Genomic DNA, 13,437 nt, shown 5'->3' with positions numbered 1-13,437 from the left:
GACTACACCCTCTGCACCCCCTGAAGTCACGCCATTGTCTATAATGATCACCACCCTATCTGGCCCTTGGTGTCTTCTTAGCAGCCCACCTTGCTGAGAGCATAGACCTCCACCACCTCATCTGCCATAAGCTTATCCAATTTTTTCTCCATCTGTTCACAACCACAGGTTCCCCTGGAAAGCAAGGCATTTTAGGATTACCCGGCATGCCCGGACGGAGTGTCAGCGTTGGCTATACTTTAGTAAAACACAGCCAGGCCGAACAGATTCCTCCATGTCCTGTTGGAATGAACAAGCTTTGGGATGGATACAGTCTGCTCTATGTAGAAGGACAGGAGAAGGCTCATAATCAGGACCTTGGTAAGTCACCTCTCTGATCTGATCCCTACGGCCGTGGTCATGTGGTGGATTTGTTGTGCCGATACATCACCATCAACCCACAAGGTGTGGGGCAATCTGCAGCTCATTGTGCATGTTGGATTGGGATCTGGTATATGGGTGTATTGATCCTGCGTGGGCTGTTGAGTGATTTTGTTCATTTCACTTTCCGTTTAGGTCTCGCTGGATCTTGTCTACCTCGATTTAGCACCATGCCTTTTATTTACTGCAACATCAATGAGGTCTGCTACTACGCCAGCAGGAATGACAAGTCGTACTGGCTCTCCACCACCGCCCCTATTCCCATGATGCCGGTGTCCAGCACACAAATAAGAAACTACATCAGCCGCTGCTCGGTGTGCGAGGCGCCGTCTCAGGCCATTGCTGTTCACAGCCAAGACAACACAATCCCTCAGTGTCCGGAAGGCTGGAGGAGTCTTTGGATAGGATACTCTTTTCTTATGGTAATAATGATGTTGTATCTTCAGCTTATGTTTCTTATTCCAAAGTCATGAAGACTTCTCAGTGCTTGTGACCGGCTTAGATGTCGGGCGTCCTTTATGACAGTAAACTGCTGCAAATGATGAATCTAACGAGCTAGAAAAGAGACGGCTTCACATTAGCAGTAATAGGGGCGCAGTCATCATGTCCCCTACACCAGATACCCAATTTCTGCCAAAAAATTGCAACGTTGTTTTTAACCCAAACCTTTTAGCTTATCCTACTTAACCATCCTGCTGATTGTTTCCACAGCACACAGCGGCCGGCGCAGAAGGAGGCGGCCAGTCCTTGGTATCCCCTGGATCCTGCTTAGAAGATTTCCGGGCTACTCCCTTTATTGAATGCAACGGAGGAAGAGGGACTTGCCATTATTTTGCAAACAAGTACAGTTTCTGGCTCACCACCGTAGAAGAAAGGCAACAATTCGGCGTCGCTCCTCCGTCTGAAACGCTGAAGTCTGGGCAGCTTCGAACCCGTGTGAGCCGCTGTCAGGTTTGCATGAAGAACTTGTAGCACGGCCGCCTTTCCATGAACTTGGGCTCGATTTTCCAGCCTCGGTCAATGTATAGAAAAGGCAAGCAAGCTGGCCAAGGGGCTCGGAGGTGACAACAAGGCACTTTTTAGGAAAATGGCAAGAACATCTGCTGTAAACTCATTGGTGGGCCGATGAGGGCGACGCCGTACAATGAAGTATGGACAGGTCACATTTTGGAAAAAAAAAAAAAGATGGTGCTAACCTTTTACTTTTGTCTTACAATAGTGTATTATTCACGGCTACCTCAGAAAGGCCTGTACTGTCATACATGAGCGCGACTAGCTGGGGCCGCCCCGTCACAGCCCCATAGTTTATAAGGCTCACCCTAAGATACCGCACCAAGCTCCTTTCCCTTCCCCCCTTGTATTAAGGTGAATTGCTACTGAGGATGCCGCCATATTGTGATATTATAAGTCATATTGTCGTATTCTATTTTATTACACTATTGTATATTAGAGCATAACTATGGCGGTGCTACGGCTTGTGCGCACAGTACGTTATGGCGTAGAGAGCGCAACGCACTGATCCCGTTGTCCTCGCCATACATATACAACAACAGCACTGTGTGAATAAGCCTCACAAGACGCCGGCAGACGTCTACAGCCACGACTTGTATCGCTGACCACTAGCCCCAGGTCTTTCCGAGGTAGCCTCGGTGCTTCTATTTTGTAATTATAAAGATTTTTTTTCACGTTTTCCTCTATACGAGTCAGAGATAACACCGTGAATCTGTAAATTCTAGTGGATTATATTTGTAGCTTGTGCTTTTACTTTCTAAGATTTTTATTCCAAAGCTGTTTGTCTTGGATTCCACTATCGCCGAGCTCAACCTTTAGGTTCAGGACGACCGAGGGGAATCTCTGTTATTCTTCACCATAGGATAGAACATTATGTCAGTTACAGCGAAGGTCTCGCAACGATGAACAAGACTGTGGAAGGGAAACTTTGTATCGAAAGATTTGGAGAGCGACAACCACTGTGTACATTATAAATAAAAATGATCCCGAGTAAAGCCGTGTCCGTGATGTCTTTGAGTAGAAAATAGGATGACGGTGTATTATATGAGGAAGGCTATAACACTGGCGGCATAGGACGCGGTACAGATCAGCTCTTCATGGGTCAACAATTGGAATTGCCCCAGAAAATTGGCCACAATCTGTAGAACGTGTACGGACGGCAAACTAGATGAGTATTATAGAAGGGGTCCTATAGCCACCCATACACTGTATACAGCTTGTAGCCATAGGGACTCTCCAGTAATACTTGTTATACTCCTATACTTGGCCACCAGCTGTATATAGTGTATGGACGACTATAGGACCGCTTCGCTAATACTCCTTTACTTGGCCCCAAGCTCTAGACCAGGGCTAGGGAACCTTGGCCGTCCAGCTGCTGTGAAACTACAACTCCCAGCATGCTCCAGTCACTTCCATGGGAGTTCCCAGAACAGCAGAGCCAGTATGCATGCTGGGAGTTGTAGTTTTGCAACAGCTGGAGAGCCGTACGTTCCTTACCCCTGCTCTAGACAGTCTAGGATCTCTCTTATAACAACATATAAGACACCTATAGAGTGAATAATACACAATGAATTTATTCATGCGTAATAAACCAAACCTGAGTGCAGTAAAGTTCTCATGTAGTGAAAAGTTAAAAAAAACAAACACTGCCTGGCGAACGTCTCCGTGTCCCATCAAGTCGCTTAAAAATCTATCTATATAAAAAAGTGTGAAAGAAGAAGAATCCTGCGGCGTCCATGACCGCGTGGAAATAAATCTGTGTTCTATCCTGCAGACAAGCATTGACACACAGAGGAGCAGACGTCTTATGGCCGCCCCTCTGTGTGCGAGCGACGGGTACATTGTGAGTGACGGACATGACACATAGAAGCGACTATTACATGTTTGTCTTTTGGTGCTGAACAGATGCAAGAAAACAAAGGCATTGCGTGTAACCCTCGCCGCCGCGGACAAGATGGCTCCACTTACAGATACAGTATTGCTATGGACTGGTAGAAGTGACTTGGCACAAATAGAACACGTGATTGTCAATAAAGTTTTACAAACTGTTGCAGCTATAAAAACAAACAAACAAATCATCACTCGCCCCATGTGATTATTAGACATCATTCAGACACTGCAACATGATAATACAAGACGCTGGCTGGAGTTCATCATCCTCTCGTACAATTGCATCAGAGAGGACAGGACACGTTCATGGAGAAAGGTCACTAATCTAGACACAGACAACCCAAATCATTGTTACATTTCTTGCAAAGAACAGTTACATAGGTTTCCTTTCCAGCATGGAAGTGTTACATAATACAAGAAGAGCCCGTAAGACGCTATAGGTTCGGGTATTGCAGAGGAGACGCCAACCATTGCTGCTACCGCTATACTGTAGAATACATTGGCCTGTGACGTCACTCATCTGACACCGCGAGTGTGGCCGGAAACAACCTGCGGTGCGATCCCGGAGACATGCAAGGAACAGGAGCGATTCTCTACATGGAGGTCTCTGTAGAACTTCTGCCGTTAGTCCGATGCCCCCATGTTGTGCTCTGTTCTCCGCGGTGTTTGAGGCACTTTCTGGCTAGTGAAGCTTGCATCAGTGATCCAGTGGTGGCCAACGCCTCGTCACACGGTCAGGATCTCAAACTCCTCCTCCTCAAACAGTTTATCGGTGGATTCAATAAGTTCTGTGGGGAAAGAGAAACGGGATGTCAGCGGCAAACGCCTGAGGCCTCGCATTGCGGAGACACAGATTTTTTTTTGTTGTTGCGGTTTTTGGAGCCAAAGCCAGGAATGGCTGCACAAGGAAGGAGAAATGTAGAGGAAGCTTCTTATTCTTCTGCTCGATCCTCTCCCGGCTTTGGCTCAAAAAAATGCAACAGAATTTCCAACAACAAAGCGTTTCTGCAACGTGGAGCCTCAGCCTAAAACTGCATGCAGCACCTGAGGCTTTGTGCAAAAGATGCAATGGGCGCGTGTGAACTCAATCCCGACCATATACAATGGCCAATGAAGGGAATGTTTCTGCACATGTACTTGGGAAAACCAGTGGCGTAACTAGGAATAGCGCCCCCCCCCTTCCCAACCAACACTGAAGACCTTGACCAACTGGTAACACAGCTTTTTATGTTATCTTACCTCTCCCGGGGCTCCAATCGTTACGCTCGGGGTATAATAGTATAAGTATAATAGTGCTTGTGGGGCCCGTGCCATCATTTACCAATCCCGGCCCCTGCCAGGATCAGTAAGTATATAGGGCCCATTACCGGCAGGAGTAATTCTAGCCGGTAACGGCTTATTAAAAACAAAACAAAAAAAAAACCTGCAGGGCTAGCGGTTGTCACCGGGCTCCTAATGTCCCGGGCCCTGTGGCAGCCGCTACCATGGCTGCCACTGGGGAAAACCTTTCTAAGGCCGGGGCCACACAGAGTTTTTTGGTCCGGACTTTGACACAGAATCCGCCTCAGAATCCGGGTCAAAAAACCGCCTCCCATTGAATTCAATGGGTTCCTTTTTCCGCAAGAAGTGACATGCCCTTTCTTGATGCGGATTCCGTGGCTGAATCATCCGTGGCACAACACTCCCACCCGACTAGGCCTGGTCATTTGGGCCCAATCCGGGACAGAATGCCGATGCACTGTAAGCACTGCAGCAGCATACAGTCGCGGGTAGCCATCTTTTGGACCGGATTCTGAAGCGGCCTCTGCCTTAAAATCCGGTCCAAAAAACCCCGTATGAACGTGGCTTAAAAGTTGCTCAAAAAAGAAGCAAACGGAGAATAAGGGTATGTTCACACTGCAAAGACACAAATGATGAAAATCTCCTGTATTTTGGCTCTGGAGTTCCTAGCACAAAGCTGCTGCAGAGTCTCTTGTTTCTGGACAGAATCCTAATCTGAGGGGGTCTTAGTGACATTTTTGGAAATAAAACCGCGAGCTGATAAGAATTTTTTTCCAACGCTGCCCTGATTCTGAGTGAAGATAATGGATGGCAGAACCTAGATGTGAAAAAAGTCTTGTGCAAAACTATGTGTGAACATACCCCAACTATAATAGCTGTATAAAATATTCAGATTGAAGCTACTAGGTTTCCTTGCACGGAGATTACAGGAACAGGTCACTGCTTACAGGCTAAAGCAGGGGTAGGGAACGTACGGCTCTCCAGCTGTTACAAAACTACAACTCCCAGCATGCATACTGGCTCTGCTGTTCTGGGAACTCCCATGGAAGTGAATGGAGCATGCTGGGAGTTGTAGTTTCACAGCAGCTGGAGAGCCGAAGGTTCCCTACCCCTGGGCTAAAGTAATCCTCTGAATTTCAGCCACAAATCTCTTCATGTGATGGAATATTTAATAGCAGATTATCGTCACTTCACCAACCTGCGCCTGTCGTGGAGACCTCGGGCTTTGTTGGCGGTATAAATGGAGGCCAATGGGGCGGGTGCTTTGGTGCGAGCTCAAACATCCGTAAACTCTGCTTCTTCAAGATCTCCTGGAGAAAAATAGAACAATTGTTATTTCCGATGTAGAATCTAAAACCAAGGCCAAGTCTCCTTATAAATGCTCAAATGCCTGGGCGAGCTAAACTGTGACAAAAATAAAGAAATTGTTGCTTAAAGTTTGGCCAATCCACCATGTGAATACGAGGCTGGAGTGAGCCCTGGCAAGCGGGTGATTTGAGCAGTTGCCGTCGGTCTCTTGCAGTGGGAGACGTCGTAGTAAAGATGGACAGGGGACCCCAGACCAAAAGACACTGCGAGCAGTTCTCTCTGCCTCATACCGGGTGGTCTTGAGAATCAGACATTGCCCAGTTTGGACTGTGGTCACATCTTAAAGATATGATTGTAAATTGCCAAAGTCCTTCTAATCTCTATTTACAAGGCTGTTCTAGAATACGGCCATATCACCTACTGCAACGTGCTGAACATGAGCAGATAGAACCAATGGGCCTTTCCTGAGCTAGGTCCTTAGTGTCAAAACGCCATGACCATACTGCGGGGTAAAGGGGAACATCGGACAATGCGGTCATGTGACGCACAAACTCAATGTCAGATTTAAAGGGATTCTACCACTAAACCAACATTTTTCTAATTATCACTACTGGAATAGCCTTAAGAAAGCGTATGCGTCTCCTACCTGGCTTAGTCGCCTCCGCTGCGCCATTCCGTAAAAATACAGATTTTTACCAGTATACAAATGAGTTCTCTCGCAGCAATGGGGGCGGGCCCCAGTGCTCAAACGGCGATGGGGGCGTCCCCACCACTGCCAGAGAACTGTCTCCACGACGCCTCCATCTTCAGCTGCCTCCTCCCCTTCTCTCATCGTCTTCCGTCTGGGCCAACTCTGATGAGTGAGACACAAGTACAGCTGACTGCGCATGCAAAAATGGCCGCCGGCCGGCATCCGCACTCGGCTCTGCTGGTGTCTCACTGTTAGAGCCAACTGCACAGGCGTCGCAGTTTGACCCAGACAGAAGAGGCAGTTGCAGCTGAAGATGGAGGCGTCGCTGGAGAGAGTTCTCTGGCAGCAATGGGGACGCAACCATTGCTGTGAAAGAACTCATTTGCATATCGGTAAACGGTATTTCTATGGAATGGCACAGCGGAGGTGACTAAGCCAGGTAGGAGACGCATACGCTTTCTTAAGGCTATTCCAGTAGTGATAATTAGAAAAAATGTTGGTTTAGTGGTAGAATCTAGAGATGAGCGAGTACTGTTCGGATCCATAGAAATGAATGGATGCACCTGGTACTTCTGCTTTGACGGCGGCCAGCTGCTTAACCCCCTGCGTGCCGGCTATGTCCATTCATTTCCATGCGAGCGTGCTGTTCGGATCGGCTGATCCGAACAGTACTCGCTCATCTCTAGTAGAATCCCTTTAAGGCTTTGATATTATTGGCTTGGAATATCATCTTAGACAAAGACCTATATAGAAGCCAGGTATATTCTCTATTTCCAGCACATTATGGCCACTACATTTATAAGGCCTTAGTCTCTTGCAACCCTTCTAAGCAGTAATACATATATACAGGTACTTACCTTCTCTACGGTCGTACACCAACTATCAAAATCTGCTTCTTCTTTGCAAAAAAACCCCTGTGAAATATGAGAAAACAGACTTAGAATCATGTTACAGGACACACATATATATATATACTAAATATAACACACATAATATATGCAGAGTGTCATTGGCTTGTGATCTGGGTTGTCTGACCAGTAAGTCACCACGGCATATAATCTGGCTGAACCTTCAATGACTTACTAATGCCACGGACGGGTCCAGGTTCAGAATCTTCATCCTATTTGGATTTTTTTGGCAGTGGTAAGTTTGATCGTGCGCGGAGCCGGCCTCTTCTGTGTCCACGAAGGTCTGCGTTGTGTGAGGGTCCAGGTATATAAGCTCATCCCCTACACAATGAACAAATATATCAGCAAACGTGGCTCTCCTGTGGTCTTGTATTTCGGGCTGTCTACAGACTGTCCTGGAGATGTCGTCTCTCTCTGGGCAATGATTTACAATTACAAGTAACTTTTTGACTTCGGTCCTTATATTTCGGTATATAAAGGGGTTAGATCTATCCATTCATTGCAATGAGAGTGCGGAGATAGCCGAAGTACAGTATGGGTGAATTGATCGGCGCGTGCGCTGCCCAACCAACACTCTATTCCGAAATGGGGGGGACAAAAGTAACCTGTTTTCCTGATCAATGGAGATCTGTGCGGTCGGACCCCCACTGATCTGTAAGTTACCCCCATTCTATGAATAGAGGATGAATTACTTTTGTAGGAGAACCCCTTTAAAGGGAGTCTAGAAGAGATTTCCACAAACAAGTCGTGGTCCGAAGCAATTTACAAACGATCAGAAGCTTAGACTGGTTATGCGCAGCGCACAGACCATACGATGTAATGAACTAACTAACGTTCCCCCAATTTCACCCTTTTTAAGTCCAGTCCAGAGCGCCTCACCCGCTTACCTGAAAAGCCTATAAAGTAATAGGCATTATTTGGTTTTCCACCTAACGCTCCGAGTGACTGCGGCATCTTAAAACATTCCTGCAGGAAGAAGAGAGTGACTGCGTTACCGATTGTACGGTAGAGGAGCCTGCACAGGACAGATGGCGGACAACGGCTTTTATTCCTACTTCACCATAAGCAGACTTGGTGCTACATGTACGACTCTGTGTCCGTGCAAAAAAACGGTTTCCAGGCGGAGAGGCTGCAGGCGGACAACGGGGGTGACCTTTAAAAACCCATTCAAATAAATGGGATTACAGCTGAGCACTGACAAGCCGTCCCCTGTCCGGTTTCCCCGGGGTTTAGGACGGATTCACCAGGGCGGACAGTGGTGGTAGTGTGAACGCCCCCTTACATTGTTCATGTACAGTAGCAGGATCTTGGTTCAGAGATCGTCTCTCCATAGAGAATATTTGGGCACAGATCTCTTAGTCTGAGCTACAAAGATCTTATAACACATCTGATCCAATGACTCTCGTGTGCTGCATAAGGTCTAATTTTTTCCACATTACAGACAAGGACTGACCCTCAGCTTCCTCTGCCCATATTAGCTTAGGACAGGTAGCTTTAATATCGGGACCCCAGGAATCAACTCTTCTGAAAAATAAACACGAGTAAACGTACCTTAAAAGCATCAATATAAACAGGATTAATCTGGTTAATTCCCAGGCGCAGCGGCACAACCAGCAGCAGCGGCCTCCATGCCGAGCCTCTTCCTCTGCTCCAAGCACTTTGGTGGGTATAAGATTCGCTCAGGCCCCAGGGGTGAGGGTGATGGCGGCACATCTTCCCTGCAGCAATAAGACAACCACATCAGTCATTTCTAATACAATGTAAAGCAGAGGCATTCATAATACTCATCAGAACTTCCACTTTCTGACTCCTAGCTTTTCTGTCTATGTTGCTTTTCCTTGGACATTGGTGCCATAGACATTTATAACACGGTATAACATGTCCAGCTGTCACCAAACAAGAGGAAGATGAGACTCCACGGACTGTTATACCCCAAATCATCCCCCCCCATACTCTCCCCCTCAACTCCAACTCCCTCCCCCCACTTTACTAGCTTTGGAAATGCCAAAAATCTATTCCGACGTGCCAATAAAGCCTATTTGATTTGATTTGGCCAGGGGTGACCTTGCTTGCAGTGTCCCATAAATGTCTGTAGGGGGCAGTGTAACTTACTTATATCCTCGATGACCACGGTGTTATCCATTGATACATAAACAGCTAGTGAGTTCCACTCATCAAACAGAGCAAGTTTCCTGCGGATATGAAGAAAATGATCAATACACTTGAATACTGCTGAGAATCTCTAATATTATGTGACACTAGTATCTGCCCGCGACTTCGACTACGGGTTTGAGTTGGCGCTGAGCCTCTGATAATTAGGCATTCGCCGTTGGTTATGATCCGCCGTGTGTCGCCACGTCCACTCCTGCGCGTTCCTATCCCATTTTCTCCTCGCCTGTCCCCGCGGCCTCCTTACCTACCGGCTGCTCCTGGCTCCCCGCAGCCACCCTCGTCCCCCGCGCTCATGCCCCTTCCCACCCCGGCCACACCCCCGCTGTACCCCCATCCTCTCTGCGGGCCCCCTTTCCTGCGGCGCCCCTGACTCCCTCTCCATCCCGGGTCAACCTCCCCACCCCCCTTTTTGCTGCAAACCCCCCCTTCCCCACATGTCAGGTATCCCTGGCACCCCCACACAGTGGCGCAGGCGACCCTCTCCCCGGTCACAGCAGAATACTTCGATCCGGCGGCGAGCGAACACAGACAGGGCAGCTGATGCACGTCTTGCTGTCCCACAGTACGGGCGCTTGTTCCGGACACTCCGGAGCCCCTAGAAGCGCCATCTTGGTCTGCTTGCTGGGGCCCGATAGCTCCGCCCACACAGAAGCACCAGCCAACCGGGTGAGCAGCTGAAGGGCCTGGGATGACGTCATCTTAGGTCCTTCAGCGAATTCTGAAGTGACAATCACCGTTCGCGGACGTGAATTCTGGTTGTCTACGGGGATACCAAGTAGCCTATCTTTCAATCTGGGACCCAAGGTATGTATGTGTGAGATTCCAGGTAAATCCGTTTGCCCGTTTGGGCGTGATTGAGGAACAAACATCCAAACTTTCACATTAGTAGGATACGTGACTTACTTCAGCACCTGAGCCACGGTATTTGGTCCGAACCATTCTCCTATAGACTTTCCTTCTCCAACTCCCATCTGTGCTGATTTATGACACCCAAAGAAAGGAAGAAATACAACGTTACACTGATCTGCAACACAAGTCTACAGCACAGGGCTGATATCTGAATGAAGGCGAGTACGTCACGTCAGCTGCGGCCATGGAGGCGGATTCCGCTGCTCAGCCTTATTACATCTAGTATTCACTATCAGGTCTCTACAATTGGTCTGTACGTGAATCTTCAGTTATGTAGTAAGAATCTCTTCCTCTTATGTGGCCGATGTCTTGAGGAAATACACTATTGCCTAAAAATCGTGTTCACGGCACCACCAAGATCTCAAGACACAGATAAAAGCTTCTCCTTCATAGGTAACAGTACTCAGAGGAAATCTGCAATTTGTAACAAAGACGTTTCGACACGTCAGGGGTTTAGATCAGTGGGATCCGGGCGCTGAAATAAAGGGGCAGAGATTTGCAGCCAAACACTGATAAGGTATTATAGGTAAGACACTGGCTGAGATAAAGGCGTCTTATCTCCAGATATTGCCGAGTGCAGCAAAAGAGATCCGAATAGAAGCCCCTTCACTACCCGAGACCACCAGGGTCAGTCAGATAGACGAACCCCTCTAGAGCTGCTGTCTGCTACCCGGATCCTGAGGCGTCTTATAGTCCAAAGCCTCTTCTGTCTGTAACATGTACCAATACTCGGTAGTGACCAGCGCGGCGTCAGATGCGACGTCCAGGAATCCGTTGTTCTTACCCATTTGATGAATAGAATAACAGCAATTCTTCCTGTCCAGAAAACACTGCAGGATCTGGTAATATTCTTCAGGCTGCTTTTTATGTTTCTCCCATCTCCATTCTGAGTGAAAATAAAAACAATGAGCGAGTTGTCTCAGATTTATTACGTCTTGTACTCCAGGCATACACAAGGGGAAAAAAATATGGCAAGGGGGCGGTGGCAAAGGCATGCAGGGGGCGGAGCCATCAGTTCTGACAAATGTTATCATTTGATATAAATGATGGGGAAAGTGTACGGCAGCTACCGACTAGTATATATATATATATCCCCCCCCCCAGCATGGTGGAGGAATCGCCTTGTCATATAGGTGGCAAAACCTCCATCGGCTCCAGGGTGATGACGACTCATGTGAGCGAAGCCGGTCATCCTAAATCTGCCCAATGTACATATTGTCTGAATGTATATATATATATATATATATATATATATATATATATATATATATATATATATATATATGGGAAGAATATGCAAATCTGACTTCCATGATGTAATTAGCAGCGTGCACATTCTTCCCATGTTCCCTTGCACAGTGGAGCACTAATGGCTTAATAAGACTCCACACACCTATATGGTGGTCTCACCCTATGGAGTGACAATATCCCCTCAACCCTGTATATATATATGTAGCCTATATACCTCGGCCTAAGTGCTGGCAGATTAAGGCCTGCGCCAGCATCATCTGTCCGCACCTCAGCATACACCCCCAGCCGGCATCAGAGGAAGGTCCAGTCCCTCCTGTTTTTAAAACAGAAAATGAGAAATTATTAAAAAAATATAAAAGAGATGAACAATACGGCGTTATAACAGCTGATCCCTGGGGTGGGGATACACCAGCAGTGGAGTGGGGATACACCAGCAGTGGGGTGGGGATACACCAGCAGTGGAGTGGGGATACACCAGCAGTGGAGTGGGGATACACCAGCAGTGGAGTGGGGATACACCAGCAGTGGAGTGGGGATACACCAGCAGTGGAGTGGGGATACACCAGCAGTGGAGTGGGGATACACCAGCAGTGGGGTGGGGATACACCAGCAGTGGAGTGGGGATACACCAGCAGTGGAGTGGGGATACACCAGCAGTGGGGTGGGGATACACCAGCAGTGGAGTGGGGATACACCAGCAGTGGGGTGGGGATACACCAGCAGTGGGGTGGGGATACACCAGCAGTGGGGTGGGGATACACCAGCAGTGGAGTGGGGATACACCAGCAGGCTTCCCTGGAAGTTGGGGTTACGTAAGACCTGGTAGGGGTTCCTCAGTGGACGGCAGCAGTAAGATCTGCAGTGACTTAGGGGGCGTTCACACTTGCGCCCGCGTCCACCTGACGGGTCTCTGTCCTATTCCCCAGAGACACTGGATAGAGAGCGGCTTCTTTTATGGCATTTACAGGGATTTAATTTATTTTTTTAATAACCCAGACATCCCCTTTAATTAAGCAGCAGACAAGCTCTAGTAACGTCTCAGATGACAGCGGTAATACTTACCAATGGGAGAGAATTTCTTCCTGTATGTAAACCACAAGCGGGACGTTACGTCTGACAGCAGGTCACATTTCTCTGGAAGCAAAAGAGATTCCAGTCAACCCCAGTAACATATAATCCCTCCAATATGTATCTGAGGACTCGGCTCATAGCTAAGAGACAATACGTAACAGCATTCGTCCCAGTAACACATTTGTGGCAACAATGTATCCAACAGAAAGCAAAACCCCAAATGTTCTTCTATACATTGTGTGCCAAGCTTCACTATGGAGGAGACGTAACCGGTCTAGAAATGTCACATTGATCTCCGTGTCTGATCTGAGTGGGAATCTGGCGCAATCTTACACTGTCCAGACCTTTCTATCCCCTTTAACCTGGCGCAGAGTTTTGCGCCATTCTCACATCTTGGAAAGGTGATAAGTGGCTAAAACCACATAATAAATGTTGTGTATGGGAAGTAGGAAGGTTTGATGGCCAAAATGAAGCCAAAATTAGTACATTTAGTACTAGTTAGTAAATCAGGGACAGAGTATTTAT

General features: G+C 47.6%; 2 protein-coding genes across 3 annotated transcripts in view; one reads left to right on the top strand and one right to left on the bottom strand.

Annotated features, from left to right (window-relative positions):
- COL4A6 (collagen type IV alpha 6 chain) overlaps positions 1–2,416 on the top strand; it is a 122,938-nt gene extending 120,522 nt beyond the window's left edge. For both annotated transcript variants that reach the window (XM_075259421.1, XM_075259420.1), the window contains 3 exons: positions 169–360; positions 556–842; positions 1,132–2,416. In XM_075259421.1, coding sequence (XP_075115522.1) covers positions 169–360; positions 556–842; positions 1,132–1,392 — 740 coding nt within the window. In that variant the 3' untranslated portion in view covers positions 1,393–2,416. The remainder of the gene's footprint in view (positions 1–168; positions 361–555; positions 843–1,131) is intronic.
- A 617-nt stretch (positions 2,417–3,033) lies between these two features.
- ATG4A (autophagy related 4A cysteine peptidase) overlaps positions 3,034–13,437 on the bottom strand; it is a 24,403-nt gene continuing 13,999 nt past the window's right edge. The window contains exons 3-13 of the mRNA XM_075260394.1: positions 12,904–12,975; positions 12,056–12,154; positions 11,375–11,476; positions 10,585–10,657; positions 9,622–9,701; positions 9,061–9,227; positions 8,397–8,475; positions 7,685–7,830; positions 7,459–7,515; positions 5,801–5,912; positions 3,034–4,109 (exon numbers count right to left, since the gene is read on the bottom strand). Of these exons, the coding sequence (XP_075116495.1) occupies positions 4,048–4,109; positions 5,801–5,912; positions 7,459–7,515; positions 7,685–7,830; positions 8,397–8,475; positions 9,061–9,227; positions 9,622–9,701; positions 10,585–10,657; positions 11,375–11,476; positions 12,056–12,154; positions 12,904–12,975 (1,049 nt within the window). The 3' untranslated portion in view covers positions 3,034–4,047. The remainder of the gene's footprint in view (positions 4,110–5,800; positions 5,913–7,458; positions 7,516–7,684; positions 7,831–8,396; positions 8,476–9,060; positions 9,228–9,621; positions 9,702–10,584; positions 10,658–11,374; positions 11,477–12,055; positions 12,155–12,903; positions 12,976–13,437) is intronic.

Source organism: Leptodactylus fuscus, chromosome 11 (genome assembly GCF_031893055.1).
Source record: "Leptodactylus fuscus isolate aLepFus1 chromosome 11, aLepFus1.hap2, whole genome shotgun sequence".
Lineage (NCBI taxonomy): Eukaryota > Metazoa > Chordata > Amphibia > Anura > Leptodactylidae > Leptodactylus > Leptodactylus fuscus.
Note: the sequence above shows the minus strand (reverse complement) of the source record. Positions and strands in the feature narration are given on the sequence as shown.